We start from the raw sequence: 25,095 nt of genomic DNA, 5'->3' as shown, positions 1-25,095 counted from the left end.
AGTGAGTGTCTGTGTTTATTAAGCTTAGTTTTCCCCTGTCACTTTGACTGGGGGTGAAAAGTTGTGTGCCCAAATCACTAAATCCGCCCCTGCCTCCCATGTCAACTTGCCGAATAAAAACTCTTTAAAACATTGTAAACTGTGTGGTTTTGAAACTGTGTTTAGCCTATAGGTTGTGGTTGGCTTATTAAAATAAAATATTTGCAAATCATGAATGATTCGAATATTTGCGAATCATTATTTAACAATAATACATTTTAAAAGAGAAACTCTTTTTCATTATTTGTTTGTTCTTTATTCCTTTAGTTTTCGCTTTTTGAGAAAAACTTCAAAGTGTACAAAATGATAACTCCGTCTGATCTGTGCTCAAAATTTAAATGGGTCATATGGCGCGAAATTCGCGAATATGTGTTTCTCTGTGTCTTTGGTGTGTTATAAGTTGCCCATGCATGTATTAGACACGTAAAATTGCAAAAATTAAAGTGTTGGAACAAAAGATGCATTCTATCTAAAAGCGAATGCTCTCCCAGACCTGCCTGAAACGCCTCGTGTAACCACACCCCCACAAATCTACGTCAGATTGTGGTCTGATTTGACTAAGGCTGCATCCGAAATCGCCTACTTCCATACTATATAGTAGGCGAAAATGAGTATGAGTCATGAATAGTATGTTCGAAACCTCAGTATGCAAAAAAGTAAGCGAGAAATACCTGGATGGTCTACTACTTCCGCTGAGATTTGTGAGTGTGGATCGGATGGACACTTCTCTATCCCATGATGCCACGGGAGCTGAGCAACGGTCAAATTCAAAAAGTAAATCAAATAAATATAGCGGTAAACTTTAAGGCGGACATCCGTTTTTAATGTAAGTGCCAATAAATTAATTTCTCGTGACTAAATTATGTTTTTATCAACTCTCACGTGTAGGTTATTGTTAATACGTCATAGGTCAAAGAGTATATGGGTGCCATGACCATATAACATGGCGGACGCAGTATGTCCAAAATGTATTCATACTACTGTATTCATAGAACGTTTTTTTTTTTTAGCTTTTCTGTTTTTCTGTTTTCACTGTCTTTCCTGTTTTAATGTTCTTTGTTCTTTTTATTATATAGATAAATTATATATATTTGTCTTTTATGGCTTTTGTAAAGCACTTTGGTCAACACCAGTTGTTTTTAAATGTGCTATATAAATAAAATTTGTATTGTATTGTATTGTACTGTTTTGACGGCCGATAGGTAGGTACTTATTCAAATTCAGTACGTACTGTCACAGCATGCGATTTCAGACGCATCCTAAGACTGCCAAAATGTATACGGAAGTAAGGTGGGGGTACCTATCAGTACAATTGCTTTGGAACCTTATGTTCCAAATATGGTAACTTGGTAAGTGCCGTTACATTTCCGTCATACACTTGCAGTATNCCTGATCAATTTACTTCATTTACAAGTATTTGGCAGTTGTATTATTGACATGTAAAAGCCTAAACCTTAAATATATGACGACACAATTTTTTCCGATGTATTTCCAAGAAAAAGAACATAGTCTTTATATTCAGAACAATATGGTGGTTTCAATCGCTGAATCAAAAATGTATGAGAATTAAATGTCAAAGCTCAAAAACAGACAATTAATCGTCACAATCGTGAAAGCCATAAAACAGACAATTAATCGTCATAATCGCAATGATTTATCAGACAATTAATCGTCAGTCAAATTTCATAATCGTGACAGCCCTAGGTCAAAGAGTATATGGGTGCCATGACCATATAACATGGCAGACGCAGTATGTCCAAAATGTATTCATACTACTCCCACACATTATATAGAATGTACTGTTTTGACGGCCGTAGGTACTTATTCAAATTCAGTACGTACTGTCACAGCATGCGATTTCAGACGCAACCTAAGACTGCCAAAATGTATACGGAAGTAAGGTGGGGGTACCTATCAGTACAATTGCTTTGGAACCTTATGTTCCAAATATGGTAACTTGGTAAGTGCCGTTACATTTCCGTCATACACTTGTAGTATTCGACCAATCACTACGCACTGGTTAACTGGCCAATCATAGCACACCTCGCTTTTCAGAACGATGAGCTTTATAAACAATCTGCGCATTTCAGAGAGGCGGGGCAAAGAGGAGATACAATCATGCATGGTATGTGGAACATACAGCGTTTTTAACCTTAAATCGTGTATACACATTGCATTACATCTGAAACAAACGATAATATTCGTTTCAGCCTTGACATATCACCCCTTTAAAGAGACCGTGAACCTTAAATTGAAATCGCCATTAAAATTATTTTATGTTATATAACATTTTATCTATGCCTTAATTATGTTGTAGTTGGAATGGACTAAATAACAAATTATTTTTATAAGCTAAAAATTATATAAAAATGTTTTCATTCCGTTATTACATCACAGTTTCACGCTACCTTTCAATAGTGTCCCACATTGTCCCACACAAACGGATTATCTGTCCCACATTTGGTTTGTTGGGTGGTGGTCACCCTAAGGTTAATAGTCCCGATTGTCATTTACAGTCTAGTTGACGAATGAAAGGTGAGTGTAGGCTATTAAAGGACTAAGCACCAAAAATATATACATCAATTAACATTTTATTGCAGGACACAAAAATACATTAACACAAAATATTTACAGTTACAGCCTTTTAGTGTGGTTTCCTATGGTACAAAATGAACGATGGCTTCATGATGGATGAATGTGATCCATTTATTACGTGTCCATATAATTTCATCAAGCACTATCTTCGTGGTGGTGGCCCACCTCTCCCTCTTCCCGCTCCCTGACCCGGTGCAGGTCCATGAACATTACCTGGGAGAGGTCCAGGGGCCCTGGGACCAGGTGGGCGAGTCACAGGTGCCCGCGGATTTGCTGCAGCCAAAGACACTTCCTTCTGAACATGGACACCTTTCCCACTGGCCGCAGCACCTGGTTTGCCTATCACTTTTGGTGACTTGGTGGGGGGATCAGCTGGTTTTTCTGCAATACAAAGGTGAGTTTGTCATAGAATTATAAATGTCTTTATAAATAAAAAATAGTTAATTACATGATCACTTTGAATAAAATTATTGCTTATTGATTAAATGTAAATGTTTGTGTTCCACACAAAGTTTGAAGATTAGTTACAAGAACTTGTATGAGCCCTTTACAAAATAGCCTACCACTAGTTAATGTGGTAAAATCACCAGTAGGGGAAGCTGTTACATCAATCATACTTAAGTAAACTCAAAAACAGGAGATGCCGTAGAAGATCACTGACCAGTTTCCTCAGCAGATGGAGGGGGAATGAGAGACTTGTTAGGCATAAGATCCTCCAGGTCTTTCATCACCTGGTTAGTGCTGTCCTTGTTGTTCCTCCTGTTCTTCTCCTCATCTCTTTGCTAAATGATAACTCAGAAAAAAACGAATGCTGTTGATATCAAAACACTATCATAGTTTACAGAGTAGTAGGGCTGGGTAAAAGAAATCTATACAAATGTGCGCGCTTCAGAGGATGTGCATATTATCTGTAATTTGCTGCTCGTCCTGAAGATGTCGCCATTCTTGCTTTTCTTAAAGCGAGAAGATTATGGTGAAAGGTCAAGGTAAATGTTAAAATATTGTTTTATTGCTTTGCCAACTTTAAACATGTTTATGAATTTTACTGTTGCACATTTACATTTTTTACATTATTGTGAAATTTTTCAGTTACTTAAAGTGAAAGGATAAAGTATGTAAACATAATAGCGTAGGTCTAATTGTTCAGAGATGGACAGTACTTAAGTATTTTACTCTCAAGTACATTTTTAAATATTTCTACTTTATGAGAGTGTTTTTACTTTGGAAAAAAATACTTTGCCACATTATAATGCATATATCTATGCATATATATGCTTTTTACTTTCATAAAAAATGTTGTTTTTTACCTTTTAATACTTAAATACAATCTTAAATCTAGTACTTTCTTTTACTGAAGTATTTTTAATGTACTTAAATACTGTATTAAAGGTAAAAAACATGTAAAAATGTATTTATGAAATGTAGTGGAGTAAAAATATGATATACTCAGAGGTGGACGAAGTACACAACTTCCTTACTTGAGTGAAAGTACAGATACTACTGGTCAAATATTACTCCACTACAAGTAAAAGTTGTAAAGACAGATTCTTACTTGAGTAAAAGTACAGAAGTACGTGCTTTTAAAAGTACTCAAGTATTAAAAGTAAATTTCCTTTATGTCAGTTGTGCATTGTTTTATTTTCGTATACCTTATGCCTCTGAAGCAACCTACTGAATACACAGAGTAGCTCACAGTATCAGTTGTATTAAAGGAGTAGTTCACTTCAAAATTTGCCCCCATTGACTTTCCATAGTCATTTTTATTCCTACTATGGAAAGTCAATGGGGGCAAATTTTGCAGTGAGCAACTCCTTTAAGAGCTTTATATGTTTAGCACATATATGTTTAGTTTAGATATAATCCTGTATGATCATTTAGCCTAATTATCCTCATTAGCCCCCTAGGCCTATATGTATTTATGAGCAGTGTTTTTGTATATTCCCTTTACCAGTTTTAGCAGCAATTTACCAGTAAGTAGCAAGGTTCTTGTAAATAGTAAAGTGTAGAAGCCATGTGTTTGTTGGATTTATTACCATTTGTATTACCATAATAACTACAAACATAAACTATAGCAAGTATAATGAAACTATGGTATTTTTAGTTGCTGTGGTTTTACTAAAGATTATTAATTGGAGTATGGTTCCTATATATATAGAAAATGGTAAATTTGTGGATACTGTGGTTTTACTGCAACTACCATCCCTGCTGAAAAAAAACAATGAATTTTTAATTCGAATGAGATTTTTAAATTAAATTCCTCTTTGTAGTGTGTTTTGGGTTTTATTCCAATAGGATTTACCATCCCATCAATAGAATCCATAACGTAAGTAGACAACAAGTATCCATAGTACAATTCCCATTATAACCATTAAATCCATTACATTTTATGTTGTATTTTGGGCAGGGTTCTATAGTTTTTATTTCAACAGGAATACTTCAACTATAGTAACTTCAGTAAAAACATCATTTATTTTCCAAATCGCTTTAAATGATACAGCAGCAGATCAGAAGTTAACACGCATGCGTAGCTCATGGTGTATGTGATGCTTATTTACCGTTTAGCCGTTATGCCGATCATTTTCATGACAATGTTTCTACGATCTTTGACTGATCGTAACCCACAGATGATTACACCACACTTTAACATGTGCCTTTTTTTGTCTTGTATTGTTCTATTTGCCTTTTTAGAGCGCTATCAACGGTGTAGCAGCGCCTACGTTTACATTAGTTTAGCGGGGAAGATCCCAGAGTTGCCAGATTTGCATTAAAAAAATATGCCAAATGGCTATTCAAAGCTTGCCGGAAAACCGCGAGCTTAGAAAAACTGAAATACTTGGCAACAGTAAAAGGTCCTGGCAGATCGTAAGCCAGATAAATTGCGCACACAGGAAAACCCCGCTGCATAGAAACCATTTTCTACTTTTGGACCTTTTTATAAATGTAGTGGAGTAAAAGTATGATATTTGTCTTTCAAATGTAGTGAAGTTAAAGTACAAGTACTCAGAAAAAATAATACTCAAGTAAAGTACAGATACTCAAAAAGTGTACTTAAGTACAGTACTCAGGTAAATTTACTTTGTTACTGTCCACCTCTGGATATACTATATGCTTTATACTGTAATGTAGTGCAGTATTTTTTTCCAAGTAATGTCCACCTCTGCTATTGTTAACGTATATGTGTATTTTAGTAATATGGCTACGCTGGAGGGTTTTATTAACCAGACTTTATATTTAAATACCAATTCTGTGTCTTCAAATCTAGCATTTTTAATGAAATATTGATAACTAATTGAAATTGTAATCGAATCGAATCGAAAGCATAAAAATAAGAAATAAATCGCCAAATTGATCAAAATACCCAGCCCTACAAAGAAGGTTTACTAACCATTTGCATTTTCCGCTTTAAGTCCATGTTTGCATTCTGATATGCTTTGGACACCGCGTTCAGGTAATAAATAGCCAACCTGTGAGAAGAAAACAGATTATTTTGTAAATGAATCAAATATTCATATGTAGCCACAAAAGAAATACAAAGCGATCATGATGAGATGATCCCTTTAATGTAACACAACACAAAGGTTTTTACATAGCCTATTAGAAAACATTCAGGTTCATTAAGCTACTTACACCATAAGCAAGACTGCAGGTATGATGAGGCCTGGATTGGACGCATAGCTGAAGATGTCTGCCATAAACGAGGGCAAGTCCTTCTCTATAGTCTCCATAATGACTTCGTACATCATATTCTTACCACTGTGATGAAACGCAGGTACAACTTAATACTTTACAGTTTATCCCATGTGTAACTTGTGCATGTTTCAATGTTACCTAAATGGTCCACAGTCAAAGGACGGAGGCAGAGTCATAATGGAGTAAACCACAGGCATGAGACTGAGAAAGAGGACTAGGAGAAGAAGCCCCATGTAGAAGTTATTTGATCGCGAGGCTTTGAACACTCTTTCATGGGGAACATTACATGCCATCACTGCCCAGCACTGGTAGTACATGGAGCTCAGCAAACGCAACACATTGATGCCCACCAGCCCAGGGGCATAAAACGCACCCATCCTGAAACACACGTATTACTTTGCAACAGGAACTGTACTGAAATAAACCAAAATATATTTAAAATAATCAGCTGGTGAACTGATAACCAAGATACTCTTCTCACTGTTGTGATGTTCTTACCAGATCATTCCCTGGTTGAAAATGAGCCCGAGTACATTGCCACTGATGTCGAACTCCGCATAAGACGGCTGCCCAAACACAAACACACATGCATATGGATGAATATCTATTTGCACTTGACACAACAGTAAGATATGCAGTATTGGGGGAGTAATGCGGTACAGTAATGTATTAATTTTGCTGTAACGCAGTAGTGTAAGGCATTACTAATAAATTTTCAGTAAAATTTTACTCTGTAACGTTACATGTTCAGTAATGCTTGCGTTACAACAAACTTTTCACCCGAGAGACATTAACAAATCAAAAATCCCGCAAGTAAGTTCTATTTCCTGTTTGTGAATAGACGCGTGTGGTGTCATTCATCTCCCTCTGGCTGGTGGAACTATTTTGTATTGTAAAGCGGCATGATTTCAGTCTCTGAGCTAAAGGTCCAAGGCTATTGGCCCCGCCCGGTTCGCTGTAAGCCCTAGGCCAGTGTTGCCAGGGTCGCGGTTTTCCCGCACAATTGGGATATTTTGAAAATTCAGTTGCGGGAAAAATTATGGAGTTGCGGGTTTTTAGGATACTTTCATAATGTACTGTGGCCGCCAAAAAGTTTATTTATATTTTAAGGATAAATGTTAATTGATGAGATTCTTAATGTGTATTCATACTCTTCTTATAATACGCGACCTTGGGCTTCTTTTTCTGTCAATTCTCCGTTAAAAAATCACTTGTCGCAGGTTGCGGGTTTTGGGGCTTATTTTAAAAAATATGGTAGCTTGCTTCTGAATCTGACAAGCAACTTCGTTTCTTTACATCTCTGGTCGTTGTTTTGTTCAACCCATTATCACTGTCTGCTCACAGCTAGGCTTTTTGGACTACATGAGGCAGCGCACAAGATCACAGCACCGCGAGAGCTATTTGAAAGCATACAGAGCCGTCTACTGTCGAATCACTCTCGCGGTACTATGATGTCACGCGCCGATTGGTCTGCGCGGCGCCGCAGGAGGTCACACAACAGATCTAAGCACGTAAAACATAGAGAAGGCAAGAATGTTACAGTGGTCTCTTCACGTAATCATTCGACACTCTTTGGATAATCGGAGGTAAATATCATACTAAAAAGATAAAATACTCACTTAAAGATAAAGAGCATTTTATAACCGGGCTACATCATTAAAAATGTTAAAAGTGTAGATCTATACGTTTGGCTACACAGCCTTATTCAAGCCTAAGCACGCGAATAGCGTAATTTGTCCTCAAACATACCGCCTCCTCTCCTCTACCAACTAAACTAAATGTATTACATCTGTCACGATTAGAATGAAATGTGAAAATGAACGAAAAGTGTTCAGATCTCATCTGGGAGGGATGGGAGGAGGGAGGGATGACCCTATTTATAAATGTATTGATCATTGCAGAATATAATTGAAAAAAGTATACATCACATGCATATAGTTCAGTTTTACTTTATTATAAATGTGTGGCTGTTACAGCTACGTTAAGTGGTCATTATATCTTCTTCTTTTCCATCTCTCCAGGCCTATACTGCTCACATGTGATCAGAGATTATACTGGTTCTCTTTCATCATCTCGTGTTTGAGATTTTCCCCAGGCTAACCCCCCGCGGCCTTACCCCAGTCCATCCTCCTGGACATGTGCGAACGAGCGGCCGCTCGCCTTAACATTCCGTGGCCGGCTCCACAGAGCGCCACCGACCAGGAGAGGGATGTGGAAACAACTCTTCCCCGTCCTGCCAGCGTGCGCGAAGGACGTGAGGCACTACTGGAGAACCCGCTGAACCTCAAACACGGTCTCGCGGGTCTGGGGGTGAAAGACATGGCGGCTCTCGGCTTGGGTGATCCCCCCGCTGTCGAGCCGTCGATCGCCAGGCATCTCAACCCCGTCCAGGGCGGGCTGCTCGCCCCCCTGAAGCCGGTCTTGCCGGGCAAAATGGACCGTTTTTTCTGCCTCTGTTCATCAGGCCGCTTATACTGTAAATCCTCGGCCTTGGCTGTCAGGGCTCTCAATGTTTCATCCCTGCTTTCCGCTTACCAGGCGGAAATTTTGGATGATTTGGGGCAGCAGCTGGACAAAGGATCCCCTCGCCAACCTTGTGGAAGGAGATCCTTACGGTCAACGACCTCGTCCTCCGCAATGCTCGTCAGGCTGTCCAAGCTTGCGGGCGCTCCATGGCGCTTTCTGTAGTGGGGGAGCGTGCTCTCTGGCTGAACCTGTCGGGACTCCCCGACAGTGAGAAGAGGCGCGTTGCGGGCGCTCCGGTCAAGCCTGGCCAGGCTCTCTTCGGTCCCGCCGTGGCTTTGATGCAGCAACGGTGCGACGACAAAAAGAAAGAGGACGAGGCTTTCAAGTTGTGCCTCCCTAAGAAAGCAGCTCCGCGTCAGTTGCCCACTGCGAACAATTATGCAGGGTTACAGACTGCAGTTTATAATGAAACCCCCGCTTCTCAACTGCGTTCTCTCTTCTCACGCGGAGAAGAGCTCCGCTCACATTCTGAAAGAAGAAATCTTTTCTCTCTTAATGAAGGGACTTCGGGAGGTACCTCACTGTAAACATTTGAGGAAATACAATTTCAGAATGTTAAACCACGGCACTCTGTCCCGCACCATAAAACAGAATGACTGGTTCACTTCGGTCGATCTCAAGGATGCTTTTTTCCACATAAGCATTTATCCGCCACACAGGAAGTTTCTTCGTTTCGCCTATCTAGGCATATGTTACGAATTCACTGTTCTTCCTTTCGGGCTCTCACTCAGCCCTCTGACTTTTTGTCTGTGTACGGAGGCGAGCTTGGCTCTGAGAATGTCAGGTCTGCGGATTTTTACATACATAGACGGTTGGCTCATTGTGGCCGAATCGGAAGAGAAAGTGCTGCGGGACACCTGCAGCGTGCTTACACACATCACATCTCTCGGGTTCAGGGTGAATGTGACCAAAAGCAATTTTACACCCAGCCAGAGTGTGATTTTCCTGGGCTTGGAGCTGAGCTCAGTCTCCATGCGAGCACGTCTCTCCCAGGAGCGCGTCCTCTCTCTAATGAGCTGCGTGTCGCAGTTCAGAGAGGGGGCAAGAGTGCAGTATCGCACATGCCTCAGATTGCAGGGTCTTATGGCTTCAGCTATCCAAGTTTTGCCGCTGGGACTTCTGCGAATGAGAGCATTCATGAAATGGGTTTTGTCACTACATTTCAGCCCGGTACGCGATCTTTGCCGCTTTGTGACAGTGACGCGCGCCTGCACGGCAGCTCTTCGCCACTGGAGAGATGCGGACTTTTACGCACAGGGGACCCGTTTGGGAACGGTAGTGATGTGGAAAGTTGTGACGACAGATGCGTCCCTAACAGGCTGGGGTGCCACCCAGGAGGGCAGAGTGGTGAACGGTGTGTGGCCGAGCACACTACGTTCAGCACACATAAATTATTTAGAGCTCCTGACCATATGGAAAGCTCTGAATTATTTTCTGCCTCGCCTGCTAGGACATCATGTGCTCGTACGCTGCAACAATACCACAGCAGTCGCATATATCAATCGCCAGGGCGGCTTATGCTCACGAAACTTCACACTCTAGCTCACAAGCTTTTGGTGTGGAGCGGGCGTTTTTTCCTGTCGTTACGCGTGACTCATGTTCCAGGCATTCTGAACAGAGGTGCGGACCTTCTATCGAGGGGGAACCCACTCTACGGAGATTGGCGCCTCCACCCTCAGATAGTGGGCATGATATGGAGGAGATTCGGACAAGCAACCGTAGATCTATTCGCCTCGCACAAAAACAACCATTGTCCTATGTTCTTCTCGCTAAAGGACTCGGACGCGCCCCTCGGGGTGGACGCACTGGCCCACCCATGGCCCAAGCTGCTGCTGTATGCTTTTCCTCCTCTGTGCCTGATAATTCCCACACTGCCCAGAGTGAGAGAGAAGGGCCTGTCTCTCCTTCTAATAGCTCCCAGGTGGCCCAAAGCACCGTGGCTGGCAGAGATAATCCCTCTGTTATATGCCCAGCCGTGGCGCCTCCCCCTCCGATTTATCACCCACACCCGGACAGGGTGGCTCTCTGGGTCTGGCCCGTGAGAAGTCAAACTTAAACGCGCTGGGGCTTCACCCGCGTGTGGTTGCCACTATACAAAATGCCAGGGCCGTTTCTACACGGTCCTTGTATGGTTGTAAGTGGCAAGTGTTTGAAGAGTGGTGTGATGGGCGCAGTCTCACATCATATCAGTGCTCAGTTCCTGATAGTTTGTGTTTCTTACAGGACCTTATGGATAAAGGCAGGTCTTTTTACACAATTAAGGACTACCTGGCAGCTATTTCTGCCTGTCATGTGGGCTTTGAGGGCTCAACAGTCGGGCAGAATCCTTTAATCCGCAGATTTATGAAGGGTGCCCGTCGCTTCTTGCCAGTCATCAGGAGAACCGTCCCTGAATGGGACCTCTCCTTGGTGCTGGAGGCCCTGTCTCAGTATCCCTTTGAGCCCCTGGGAGGTATTTCCTTGAAGCGGTTGTCTTTCAAGACGGCTTTGCTCTTGGCCTTGGTATCAGCCAAACGTGTCAGTGAGCTACATGCACTCTCAATACATCCCTCGTGCACTAAATTCTCTTTGAGTGGAGATAAGGTTTTTCTTAAGCCTAACCCGGCTTTTATGCCTAAATGTTTCCCTGCGTTCACTTCGGAGGTGTTGGAGCTGTCCGCTTTTCACCCTCCGCCTTTTTCCTCTGCGGAGGATCAGAGGCTGAATGCTCTGTGTCCTGTTCATGCATTACAGGCATATATGTCCATTTGGAGGGTGACCGTCTTTCTCTGGCTTTCAGAACCTCACTGTGAGTGTATTGGGCAATCGGGGAGCTGTCCATGTCTCTCCCATAGGTGGATCTCGAACACGACATGATGAAAGAGAACAATAGGTTACTGTCGTAACCCCGGTTCTCTGAAACATTGAGTCGAGAGATCCACCAGCTTTGCCCCGCTTGCTGCACGAGAAGCGAATATTCTTACTGAGGAACAGCAGCTCAAGCAGACCTTAAATGCGCTCAGGTAAGGGGGTGGGGCCTTACCTGGCATTGGCTGCTCGCTTCTGTCTGTCTAGCCAGACTTGGTGCAATTAGATGCTTCTGCAGAGGTCAGGTACGGATGCCCTTCCCATAGGTGGATCTCTCCACTCGATGTTTCAGAGAACCGGGGTTACGACAGTAACCTATTGATTTCCTCTTGCTTTGTTGCAATAAATTATTTTACAAAAATTAATGTTTGTGTTTTTCAAACAGGGTAGTGTCAGTTTAAAATGACCCAGGCTCGTTAATACAGTAATACATAATTCATAATAATTTACATTGATGATCATAAGTATTGTAATAATGTTGGGCTTGTTTTGGGCTTGTTTTTGGAGCTGCAGTTGCTTATTTGTCTTGCAAGAGTTGGCAACACTGGTGGGGAACGAGTGTCTGACAGGCAGGCTACAGTACAGGGAGGGACGTGGGAGCTCAGCTCAACCAAAGAGGAAAATATAGCGGTGGTATTAGACAATGCATCCGAATTATGCTTTTACCAATGTTTCGTAAGGTGCATGTCACGTTGCACAATGAAAGAAATCACGCGTGAGTGTTCAACAGTTGATTCTTCCGGCTGCCATATATCACGTTTGAGCAGCGCTATATGCAGTCTAGGTTGAACAACTAAAACATTGACGTGCTTGTACACATTATACATATGCAATAAATTTAACCATGCTTATTTCTTAAGCAAGTTTTTGCATGTCTTACGAAGAGAGAACACGTTTCTCATCCATTTCCGTGCGTGGCCTCAAGCACACATGGGATCTTTTTTAAAGGGACACTCCACCCAAAAACGAAAATTCTGTTATGGATTACTCACCCTCTAGTTGTTCCAAACCTGTATACATTTTTTTGTTCGGTTGAACACAAAGATATTTGGTAGAATGTTAGCAACTGAAAATTCTTTGGCATCATTGACTACCATAGCAGAATGGTAAAAAAATTATAAAGAAAATTATAACGGTAGTCAAAGGTGACCCAGAATTGTTTGCTTTCCTAAATCCCCCAAAACATATTTTGAGTTCATCAGAACAAAAAATATATACAATACCTAAGAAACCATTCAGATAAGTAAATATAGCAATAGAAACGTCTTTTTGCAGTTGTTAACTTTGATTTCACACCGGAAAATCATTAGGCTAGTTTTCATTCCTTTTGGGCGGGTTTTGAGTGGTCATTGAGCTACTTTCAAGAAGCTAGTTAGCAAGATCCCTGTGACCAGCAGCAATGACAAGGTATGCTAAAGTTTACATGATGACTAGCTATCTATATAATCTAGTTCAGTGATGGGATGGGACTATTTTGTATTTAAATACCTTTGAAAAAAAAATTGTATTTTGTATTTAAATGTGTTTAATCTTAGTATTTTTGTATTTTCAAACTGAAATACTTTTTGCCAATCAACCTCCTTATTTGACTGCATGGATGGGCATCGTTTCAAATACATCCATTTGAAATACAAAATACTATTATTTTGTAATAGTATTTTGTATTTAAATGCATTTAATCTAGTATTTTTTTGTATTTATTTGTGTATAGCCTAGTTAATTCAAGAAATCAGCAGTCTAAAGAGGTTGAATGCCAAGAAGTATTTTGTATTTTGAAAATACAAAAATTCAAAGACTTATTTTAGAATGTTAAGTTCTACTTCTGTAGTTATTTTGGTGAAAGTAACTCAAAAGTAATACAGGAGTCATGTAACGTATTACAATTCTGAGACAGTAATATTGTAAGGTAAATGATTACTTTTAAATAACAGTAACAAGTAATCTGTAATTTATTACAGTTTGGAAGTAACTTGCACAACACTGAAGATATGTCACAGTAAAGAGATACTTCTCACTGTCTCTCGCTCTCTGTAATTAAGTGCCCTGTATAGTGTTGTGTGTCTCTCTATGACTGTGGTTGTAAAGCAGCCCTATCACCTGTCCTGCCACCTCTCATGGTGTTCGGTTGACCTTGGATGAGTGAGTAGTATGTTACCTACTGTATATCAAGTGATGGGAAAATGAGGGCGACAGGGCACAGCAGTATAGAGTACAGACATTTCTTAGCACTGAAAACTCTTCGTGCAGAAGCCCTATTATAGGCCCGTATACTATCTACTCTGTTCTTAGCATCTTAGCATTGGTAAACCAAAATGTTTTGTGACCAGCCGAGGTCCTCCTGTGTTACGGGCTAGATTAGGTCATTTGATATATGTTCTCTAATGTAAGTAACACAAGAACAAGCAGGGTGTAACAATTACTCACAAAGCCAGCTTCCAGGTCCCAGCACCAGCAATAGTTGAGGAATCGCACAATCACGGCCCGTAAAAAGTCCCCTATCAGAATGGTCAGGTACGTCACCTGAATGTCTGATACGGTAAGCTTCACAAACTCCTATGAAATAAACATTAGAATTACATTTGAAGCACTGGTTGTTGTTGACAGTTTTGATTGTGATTGAAATAATGATCATGCTTACAATGCCCACTTCAGTCTCCCAGCAGGGCCCTCTTATGACATCAGCAGGTGATATGTTTGGAGGAGGAATATTTTCTGTAACATTGTACTGCAAGGTGTAGTTGGCATAATATTCTTTAAGAGCCCAGATGGTTTCATTTTTTATCTCTTTTTCCCTTTCAAGCTGGAAACATAACAGTAAAAAAATGCATTTAAGAATTTATACCAAGTATGTGTTTAATAGCTTCTGATAGGGCTAATTAATAAAGTGACATCACTATTTCCTTGTGGTCATGAACAAAGTATTTAAATCCAAACAAATGTTTATGATGTTGTTGTCTATCAAGATAATCTTTACAAATTAGCAACATTTGTTACTTATGAAGCCTGAATTCAGTCGGTAGAAGTAAAAAGCCAACGCGAGGCAATAAACAGATGCTCGATATCAACGTCACCAACCAAGCCACCAACAACTTTTTCAAACTTTTCTAAAACGTGTTCCTTGGTAAGTAATTACTCCGTGAATGAATCCCCATCCACGTTTTTAGAGATCTGTGCCCATGTTGCATTATTTGTGAGATTTGTATGCGTGATGACGTCTAATGTGCCTGCCAAAGGATTTTGTCAATTTTAGCAACTTGACACAGCAATGTTAACCACAGATCTTATTTCAGGCATTTTACCAAAAACCCATTAAAAAACCCATAGACTTTGGGGAGATGGAACTGGAAGTCCTTCCGGGGTTTGCATACAAATATACGTCATCTCTGCAGTACTCTATAAGAACTGGGGGAAAAAATTATGTAAAACATCTATTTTTTTGGGTCTGTGGTTCAGTCATACCTTGGCATTGACCTCATCAAACAGGGCGAACAGGAAAGTATAGAGGTTGCCCAGAAAGAGGGCAAAGATTCTGGCCAACTGCCACTTGAGTGCGATTCGAGGGTGATAGTCTTCGATCTCCCCTATAACCTCAAACAGAGGTGGACACACCAAACCCAACAGTGACATCACAATTTCCACCTGACCGAGTGAGAAAACAAGTTCAGTCTGACAAAACGACCATTTCAACCTATTTACCATCTTGAGGACGTTGTGATCAAATTTGAAAATGAAGTACAGTTACAATTCTGGGCATGCCATTAAAGATAAAATCATATTCAAATAAATAAAAATGGGTACCTCATTTTTTTGAAGCCATGACAATTCATTCCTGTCCTTTTTGGCAAATTCTTGAGATCTTTTGACCACAGCATAGATTAGATAGCCACTCCCACCCAAGCAACACAGAATGAGAAGGTTGGCTAGGACACGTAGAAACCTGCGCAGGTGAATGTTCTCATCCTTTAGGTTTTCCTGCTCATCCACTATAGATTCCTAAAGGAATAAAACAACAACATCCCGTCTAGAGAACATTCTTAACTTTCAGACCTTATAAATCACTAGATATGTGTATATATCCATTAAGAATCTCTTTTAATTTGATCAGTTGGGTTGTATATAACAGTGGGTCTCAAACTTTTTCATTGTAAGGCCCCCTTTGGTGCATCGCTTTGCGGCCCCCCAAATAAAGATTTATAATCTTAAACTTCGAATTTTAATTGAACCAAAAACATATTCCGTTATAGAATGCTGTAACATCAATTATTTTGGTTGGTGGTCTTATTTTGTGGTCTGATGTTTGATTGCATGAAGTATATGATAAATTTCTATTTTCTTTATAAAATGCCACAAAACCTGTGGCCCCACTAGATCCATCTTGGGGCACCCAGTTTGAGAACCATTGGTATAGAAAATGCACAATTATACTAACCTTGAAGCTTGTGGTGGTGGAGGCAAACTTGTTGTCGGCAGTCTCTGGGTTTCCTATCAGGTAATCCCAGCTGGTAAACAGCTTCCAGCAAAAGGTAAAAGCACTGTCTTCTGCTCCATCTCCTCCTTCATTTGCATTTCTTGCCATTCTAAATGATGAAGAAAAAGAAATCCACAGACACCAACATCCAACATTATGTAATGGGATTTGGTGAGTGATAGCTAGGTTAGCCTATCAGCGAGTGTGGCGCCCTATTTAAAGGGGTAATTGGTTGTAGCCTAGTATGCGTCACATCCGATCCGTCTGACTTTCTCCCTTCTGCGCTGTTGTTGTTGTTGGTGGTGGCAGGTAAGCTGATAGCTGCTAGCATACGGTTATGTTTTTTAGTTGTTATATAGTATAAGTGTACTTTTAATGTTCTTTTGACTTGTAGCGCGTCTTTTCCTTGGCGCTGGTGTTGCTCTGGTGGCCTTCCGTGCTGCAGTTGTGGGTTATATGACCGCTCGTCTTTCAGGTATGTGTATAATGAGCTGGTTCACATTGCATTTATTCACTCGGAGTGGCGTGTAACGTTGTCCTGCATGCTATAGGCATGGTTCCTTGCATCCCTTCATACAAGCGGGTGAAATGACTGAACCGGCACCTGTAAAGTGTGATGCACGTGAGGTATAACCCCTTCTGGTAAGTGCTTCACGCACAGCCTTAACATTGAGGAGGGTTACTATTAGTATTAATTTCTTCCTTTTGTGTTTGTTTTAGGATTCTCGTTCTCATTCCAATGTACCACTTCTTCGCACTGCTGAGTGTGGTCGCGTTCCAATGTTCGGCTGCTTAGACGCCGTTATCACCGCTGCTTAAAGAGAACTGTGTTCGTTCTATAGTTATTGCTGCTGTACCACTTCTTCGTGCTGCTGAGTGCGGTTGCGTTCCAATGTACGGCCGCTTAGATGCCGTTATCACCGCTGCTTAAAGAGAGCTGCTCTCGTTGGGTTACCTTATGCCTTCATAGTGCTGCGCTATGTATTTGTGTACATCTGCAAAGGACTCAGACGTTACTCTTTATGAGCTGTTCTTTATTTAGTTTCTTTCGTTTGTTTTTTGTTTTCTTTGTGAAATGATTGGTTTATATATGATTATTTGTATTTGTTTCATTTATTGCGAGTTGCCTGTGCGCCACATGGGACCAAGTATCTGCAATCCAGAGCTATTTGTGGATTGCGTGTAGGTAACTGATAAAAGCAACCTGATGATTTTTGGTTATTTTCTTTTTGAGTTTTGTGATTTTTGGTTTGTGTGTTTTACGTTGATTTGTTATTAATTACTTTTTGATTTATCGCAGAGGCCGGGGTCCCACGGGTGAACGGATCTCGTCCTATGGTGGTGGTGCTTCATTGAGTGCTGTGTAACGCACTGCATGTTTGATAGTGTGAGTAAAGTGCACGTTGATAATTATATTATCACTACATTGTGAATGTCCAAGAACAAACACCTTTCTTGCTGTTCATTTAACTCACGTTCTAATAACCACCATCAGACTGTAGCCGAAAATCCCCACGCCAACCAAAAGATACGACAAGGGTAACCGGAACTGTAGCAATCCAATGGTTCGTTGATAATTGTAGTAACCATAAAACATGATGGAGTACTTGCAATAACCCTGTAAAAAATGATATAAGTGCAATAAACATGAATAAATTCATTTACTAATCATACAATTTAAAACCAAAAGATAATAAAAATCCTTACTCCAAACTCAAATAGGACAGAGAAGTCCATGGCACTGTCCTGCTCCTCTCTGGGGACTGTTTTTCTGGGAAGTGAGCCATAAGGCATGCCCATCAGAACCTCCAGAGAGAGAAAATACAGATCAGAAATCATAGGTTCAATATTAATAGGACAAACATACTGATAAATAAATGTACAACATGAATGAATAACTTTGAATAGAAGCGACAATTGCATGAATGTAAATGTTGTACATTTTGGTTTACCTCACCCAATGAAACTACATAGTGTAATATTTAAAAGTGCAGATTAAAGGGATAGTTCACCCTAAATTTTTGTCATTATTTACTCCCCTCATGTCGTTCAAACCCTCGATGCTTTCAGAACCAAATAACAAACTATTGTTTATTTTTCTACATCAAACCAATTTGCCTTTAGGACAAATGAAAAATATGGGATGAGTCATGCAAAGTTATCTTATAAGTTATTGTCACTTTTTGAAGCTTCAGAAAAGAATCCCCACCATGGTAACCAGAAAAACCAAAACAACAAAAGAGCAAAAGAGGGTTTGAACTACACAAGGGTGAGTAAATAATGACAAAATGTTGTTTTTGTTGTTTTGGGTGAACATAAGGTTTACAACGTTTTATAGTTTAAAAAAATAAAATAAAAGTTAAAAGTCATAAAAGTCATTAGCATGACATCTCACCTCTGGAATAACAACAAGCCCAAACACAAAGCCAAAGAGAATAAGATTTAGTCCATACATCCACCGGAGGAAAATAAAATAGGAGGCAACAGATGACCCAAAGTGACCTGTAAAAAACGAAATCGATTAGAGGACTGCAGAATTGGAATTGATATAAATAAACAGATAATTTAGGTAGAGATGAACATACTTTCCACTTCTTTAATCCGACTTTCCCAGGGAATGCAGGCTGTCTTAAAGTTGTCAAAGTCTCTGTTGAACTTGATTATTTTCTGAGAAACATGAAATAAACCCAGAAAAAGTTAAAATACAGGCCTAAATTTATAAATCGTCAAAAGGTTTAACTTCACTTGAAACATGGGTAGCTGTACCTTGGTCATCATGACTTTGAATGCATAGAGTCTCCTTCCTTTTCCTTTGCCTAAGGCTCCTTCAAACTTTTCCACAAACCCTTGGGCTTCTCTAAAGGATAATACAAACAGAGGTCAGTTTAAACATAAATAAAACTTTAATTGAAAAAGAGTAATTCAGAGTGACTCTGCATTTCCATGTGTGTGACACAGTATCCAAACAAATGCACAAGCATTCAGTTTCCGTGTCCCATGTAAACGGCTGTACAGTGCACACTTTGAGCTGTTAGACGGCTCTGTGCATTACTCACAATAAGCAGTATGACCGCTCCGTATTGTGCAATAAGGTTCTGACACGACACCAGGAAAAATATCATCTTTCACTTACAACCTTCACACACTGTTACCTGAAACTACAGCCAATTAATTAATTCAACCATGCATAATGAATGTGAATGATAGAGCAGGTAGGATGGATCCACAAGACGGATTAGTTCATTTCCTGACTGAGTAAATGTGAGACTACTGTATTAGAAAACAAACATACACATTACGCTATGTTTTGAATGTAGAATGGTATCATTTTAGAAGTAAACATTGAGTCCATGTACTTCTAGCTTATCCATAAAACAGTAAAACTATTTTGCAACTTGATCACATCAAAGTCAATGTCAAGTTAAGAAAATTCACATTCTGCACCATTTGCTATTACAGTCATACAGATCTACTTAAATTGTGAAAAAAATGCTCACAAAGGTCAACAGGTGGGTCTTCCTTCACTAAAGCATCCATATTAATTCTTATTTTTCATCATTTACTCACCCTCATGTCATACCAAACCTGTATGACTTTATTTTGAAGAACGTTGGTAACCAAACAACATTGGCTCTATTAATTTATCTCTATTAATCTATTAATCGTATGAACACTAAACCACTGAGACATTTCTCAAAATATTTTCTTTGGTGTTCCACAGAAGAGTCATATAGGCCTACAGGTTTTCAATGACATGAGGGTGAATAAATGTTTCCAGAATTTTAATTTTGGGGTAAACTATCCCTTTAAACATTGATTGTTTTGATAGCTATGCACTGTTTAAGTAGACTATACTGTAGCTGTGTCCCAATTCGGGGGCTACAACCTTCTGAGGTCGCGGACTTAAAAACGAGGACTTGTTTTTCCAAGCACGCAGCCTGAAAAGTCCAAGAACCGAACTGAAATGAGAGGGTCTAGCCTCACGGAGGATTTCCTAATTGCGTCACCTGCTGCTCATGTTGCGTGGCGACAGCAGCAGGCCACAGCAGTGACGTTTCTGACTTTTTTTAAACAAATAAATTTTATTTTAGAGAATATGACACGTTTATGTAGATTAAAACAGCCCAACAGTATATTAAATTAACCAACCTTAGAAATTGAAAACACAATAATGCACCAATACTGTTAATGAACAACATCATATATAATATTAAAACACTGAAATGGACCGTTTTTGTGAATTACATACTTTTATTTAACTAAAGTTTTGAATGATTATTTAAAATTTTCAAGACATTACAGGCGCGCAATGAATCTCGGGATACCCAAGGCTGTGAAGGATACATTCGTTCTATCCTTAAAAACCTACGGAAATAAGGTTGCATTTTGGGTCTGCATTTGAAGCAACATTTGAATCAAGACAGCCTTACCAGCCTTCAGTCGCGCTGCTGTGACGCAATCGGTCTTAAAATGCAGCCTTCAAAGCACGCAGCCCCCGAATTGGGACACAGCCTATGTGACCATGATACTTATAGGTGACCTTTAAATACAACTATGACCTAACATGCATGCCAAGACCACCCTCAAACAGAAACATCAGAATGCATCAAACTGTGTAAAGCTCATGAAAGCATAAGCATCTTCTGCCAGAGGTGACGCAGATAACACTCCCCTATAAGCTCTGCCAAGTGAGTGCCCTCTTTGTCTGGGGCACAGTTTCATTCCCTTCAAATCTCAGTGCCCAGGCTACTGTTGCTTTCTTGGGCAGCGTGTTTGTTTCTACTAACCTTTAAGGGCACATGTCCAAACTCTTACTTGTCACCCACACTGGTGAATTCCACCGGGCGATCTGAGGTAAAGGTTCAGGTGGAGGCCAGCAGGTAATGAATGCATTGGCATAGACTCAACGTCAAGTGCTTTATCTTAACGTTCAATTTAGTGGCTTTTAGGTGATGGTGATTCCTTAGCTTAATGTTACTGTTATTTGTGAGCCATTTAAAAAAAGACACTTGTGTTATAAAAGTCATTTTATAAGAGACATCTGCAAGGCTTCCTTTGGCAGAACACAAAAAAGATATTTTGAAGAACGGTGGTAACCAAACAACATTAGTCCCCATTGACTTCCATTGTATGGACACAAAACCACTGAGACATTTCTCAAAATAGCTTCTTTTGTGTTCCACTGAAGAAAGAGTCATATACAGATTTTAAATTATATTAGTGAATAAATGATGGCAGGATTTTACTTTTGGGTAAACTATCCCTTTAAGCGGCGACCCTTAGCTGGCAAACAACTACATGCTTTCTTAAAAAATATATATTTTTAAAGGGGTCCTATGGCGCGAACACGTGTTTTTCTGTGTCTTTGGTGAGTTATAAGTTGCCCATGCATGTATTAGACACGTAAAATTGCAAAAATGAAAGTGTCAGAACAAAAGATGCATTCTATCTAAAAGCGAATGCTCACCCAGACCTGCCCTAAACACCTCGTGTAACCACACCCCCACAAATCTACATCAGTTTATGGTATGATTTGACTAACACCGCCAAAATGTATACGCAAGTAAGGTGAGCGTACCTGTCAGTACAATTGCTTTGGAACCTGATGTTCAAAATATGGTAAGAGGCGTTACATTTCCATCACACGCTTGCAGTATTCGACCAATCACTGCGCACTGGTTAACTGGCCAATCATAGCACACCTCGCTTTTCAGAGCGATGAGCTTTGTAAAAAATCCACGCGTTTGAGAGAGGCGGGGCAAAGGGGAGATACAAACATTCACGTTATGTGGAAAATACAGCGTTTATGAACCTTAAATCGTGTATACACATTGCATCTAAAACAAACGTTAAGAATGTTGTTAACCGAACAGCGACGGCACCCATTCACTTGCATTGGTTCAGTGTCCATACAAAAGAAGTGAATGGGTGCCAGCACTGTTCGTTTACCAACTTCTTCCAAATATGTTTTTTAGAGTCGGAAGTAAGAAAGTCATAAAGGTTTGAAATGACAATAGGGTGAATAAATTAATTTTTGGGTTAACTATCCCTTAAAGCACCAATACAGAGTTAGCAATACCGAGGCACCTTTAAAACTCAGCTTAAAGTGCAATAAGAAGATAATAAGAATGAGAAGATTTAAGAAACAAGCAGCACAGCAACTTATAGGTTTTAATGAAGTAAGTAAACAAGAAACTCATGCTAAATACATTACGGTAATGGTTACCAACAAAACAGCCAATAGCAAGGGGAGGGAAATCCATTTTACTTCAGACACTTGAGTCTTCTCTTCATGCGCCAGGGTTTGTTTCGAAGCGTTGCTATCACCTTTTTCTTCTCCTCCACATCCTCTTTCAGCCGTGCCATCTCTCCTTCAGACAGAGACTCGTCTTCTGAACCGCTGGCCGAGGACGAACTGCTGAAGAACAAAGCCATCAGAGAGCCTAGAGTGATCAGTCCATAAAGTCCAGTGTAACAGTCTATTCCACAAGGACATTGATGTTTTGATGCATAAAGTGAATTGGAATGTGCAGGATGACGGTGAAAAGCACTTCCAGATCAACAGTTGGAAGGCAAAGCCAAAATAAATAGATAAATAAAATGTGCGGTGGAAGCATACTGTATTACACTGGTCACTGAAGCAACCCATGGCTATGAAGTTGAAAATTAAAATATATGGTAAATTTTATATTTATTACAAATACATATATTATGTAATGCTGTAAGAGGAGAGGGAATAACTGAGCTACAGAATACTGCACCTGCTAAATTTGCCTTTGTTTTTTTTCTTATCCTTCTCGTCCTGTTTATCTTTCCCTCCTTTGCCTGCCGCCTTGCCATTTCCCTTCTTCTCCTTGTTATTCTCTTCCTCTTTTTCCTTCTTCCTCATTCCTTTTCTCCCTCCTTTCCTTCTGTTTCCTTTCTCCTCCTCGCTCTCTTCTTCAGAGTCATCGTTCTTGGCAGCTTTCTTCCTTGCGGCCGCTCCTCTCTTTCTTCTTCCCTTCTGCTCTTCCTCACTATCTTCTTCACTCTCTTGCTTCTTCTTTCTGGTTTTCCTCTTCCGTGGGGCTTCCTCTTCTTCTTCCTCGCTCTCATCCACGCTGTCCGCTGGCTTGGCTTTCTTTCCCCGGGCTGCAGGCTTTGGTTTATTTCTGCCTCTAGCTTTTCTCTTTGTATCCACTGGAATGATGGAAAAACTTACATTACAGTATATATTGAAGCAAATCTATTTTATAGAAACAAATCTATTCATATTTGAACATTCTTTGCAAAGACTTACCGTCATTTCCGCTGTCATACTCGGCATCAATATCCATCCCAACTATAAGACACACACATGCATTTAGCCACTAGCTCTTACATTTTTTTGTATTTTATGGTACATATGATATATATTTTACACACTTGCTTAAAATATATAATATTATACATTGCCATCAAAGGGCCATTAATCAAAGAATGATTCAGCATTCACTGCAAAAACAGTCAGACAACACATTCTCATCAGTATTAAAATCAATACATTACATTATATTACATTAAATGTGACCCAGTCTGTGAAAACCAGGCTAAAGTCTCAAATTCTAATTATGAGATAAGCACCAAAGTTTGATTTTAACCATTAATTTTACTATGATTTCAATCATTGACTTGGCCTCATAATATATAATATAAAATAACAAAATAATAAATAAGTAATATAAAATATATTATTTTTAAAGTAAATATATAAGTAAATATAATTTTATTTTTACTGATTGTTCTTTACATTACGTACAATGATTTTATGTTGAAAACAGTAAATAGCAAAAAATGACTTTTAGCTGGGTTTTCACAGGCAGGATCACTTTTTTTTTTCATATGAAGCCTGATGGATAGAATGACCGACACAGTTCACTGATCTACTAAACAATCCTGACAAGAAACTGAATCAAGATGCATCACAATGGTTGTCAAATTCAGATCTACTTACCCTCATCCATGGTTATCGCAATATCATTTCTTTTGCGTGGCATTGTGTTGGTTTGTGTTGTCTTGTTATTCTGCTGAACTTCTGAGGCACCTACAGCAGATGACACACCTGTCAGTCAGATGGGTCTCTGTGAACAGGTGCTCCACTCCTAAAAGGCATCAAATGTCTTCTTTATCACACTGAACGGTAGTCAAGATCTCAAGCCATCTTGCGATACAACGCTGCACTAAATAGGGCAGAGGAAAGATTAAAATAGTCAGACAACAACCAAGGTGCTTATGATGTATTTTGCTATATTTTTGTATAGTTAGTGTACACTGTAAAAGAACTGCTGCCTTACAAGCCAATTCGTACAATCGTGTTTTAAATTTTGGTCAGGAGTGAGTTGCTGTAATTTATGAAACTGAGTTAAAACTGATTAACTTATTTTGATGAGTTGAAGTAATGTAAAAACAATAAAAAATGTGAAATTGTATATGAAAATGATTTGTATTAAATGTTCGATAACTCTCTAATGAACTTGAGTAGAAGAGATAAACCATTTGTCATTTGTGTTTTCTTTGACTAAACTTTTCATCTTCCTGGATTACACATAACACACAGGATTAAACCATTTACATGTGAATTGCAAAATTGTAAAACTATGAAAACTATGTAAGTACAAATGACATTTCTTTCTATGACAAAGACTGTTTGTAAATGATAAGTAGGCCTTTAATGTTGACAGAAAGTTCGGGCACGTCCCAGGAAACTAACCCTGCATGTTGAGACACAGCATCCGAAAGCCATTAATTGCTTCGAGTTAATTATCTACAAGAGGTCTACTACTATAATGTTCGGTAACATAATTACATTCACACAGATCAGATGTCCACTTTATAAAAAATACATCTCTCTGTGGTAGCAGTAAAAGATGTTGTGAAAACCACTTCAACATTTTGTTCAACTCTTAAAATGC

General features: G+C 39.6%; 1 protein-coding gene and 1 long non-coding RNA gene across 3 annotated transcripts; one reads left to right on the top strand and one right to left on the bottom strand.

The window, feature by feature from the left end:
• Positions 1 to 2,623: 2,623 nt before the first annotated feature.
• Positions 2,624 to 25,013, bottom strand: tmc2b (transmembrane channel-like 2b). The gene is made up of 20 exons (XM_057356886.1): positions 24,138 to 25,013; positions 23,445 to 23,486; positions 22,927 to 23,344; positions 22,434 to 22,583; positions 18,932 to 19,022; positions 18,751 to 18,832; positions 18,561 to 18,667; positions 17,873 to 17,971; positions 17,641 to 17,783; positions 16,127 to 16,274; positions 15,496 to 15,690; positions 15,157 to 15,336; positions 14,336 to 14,497; positions 14,122 to 14,250; positions 6,823 to 6,890; positions 6,463 to 6,702; positions 6,262 to 6,387; positions 6,020 to 6,098; positions 3,296 to 3,416; positions 2,624 to 3,015 (listed from the first exon to the last, which is right to left on the bottom strand). The coding sequence occupies exons 1-20, from the start codon at positions 24,178 to 24,180 to the stop codon at positions 2,777 to 2,779; spliced, it is 2,862 nt and encodes a 953-aa protein (XP_057212869.1). The 5' UTR covers positions 24,181 to 25,013; the 3' UTR covers positions 2,624 to 2,776.
• LOC130568189 (uncharacterized) lies at positions 2,957 to 22,891 on the top strand. 2 transcript variants are annotated; one of them, XR_008964678.1, is made up of 5 exons: positions 2,957 to 3,028; positions 16,560 to 16,640; positions 16,717 to 16,807; positions 16,886 to 17,552; positions 22,523 to 22,891. It is a non-coding gene; the product is annotated as an uncharacterized LOC130568189 (long non-coding RNA). The 2 variants fall into 2 exon arrangements; XR_008964677.1 differs by lacking the exon at positions 2,957 to 3,028 and having other exon boundaries at positions 16,298 to 16,640.
• Positions 25,014 to 25,095: the final 82 nt, after the last annotated feature.

The sequence above is a fragment of the Triplophysa rosa genome, linkage group LG2, assembly GCF_024868665.1.
Source record: "Triplophysa rosa linkage group LG2, Trosa_1v2, whole genome shotgun sequence".
NCBI lineage: Eukaryota > Metazoa > Chordata > Actinopteri > Cypriniformes > Nemacheilidae > Triplophysa > Triplophysa rosa.
The sequence above is the reverse complement of the archived record's forward strand: the minus strand, read 5'-3'. Positions and strand labels throughout refer to the sequence as shown.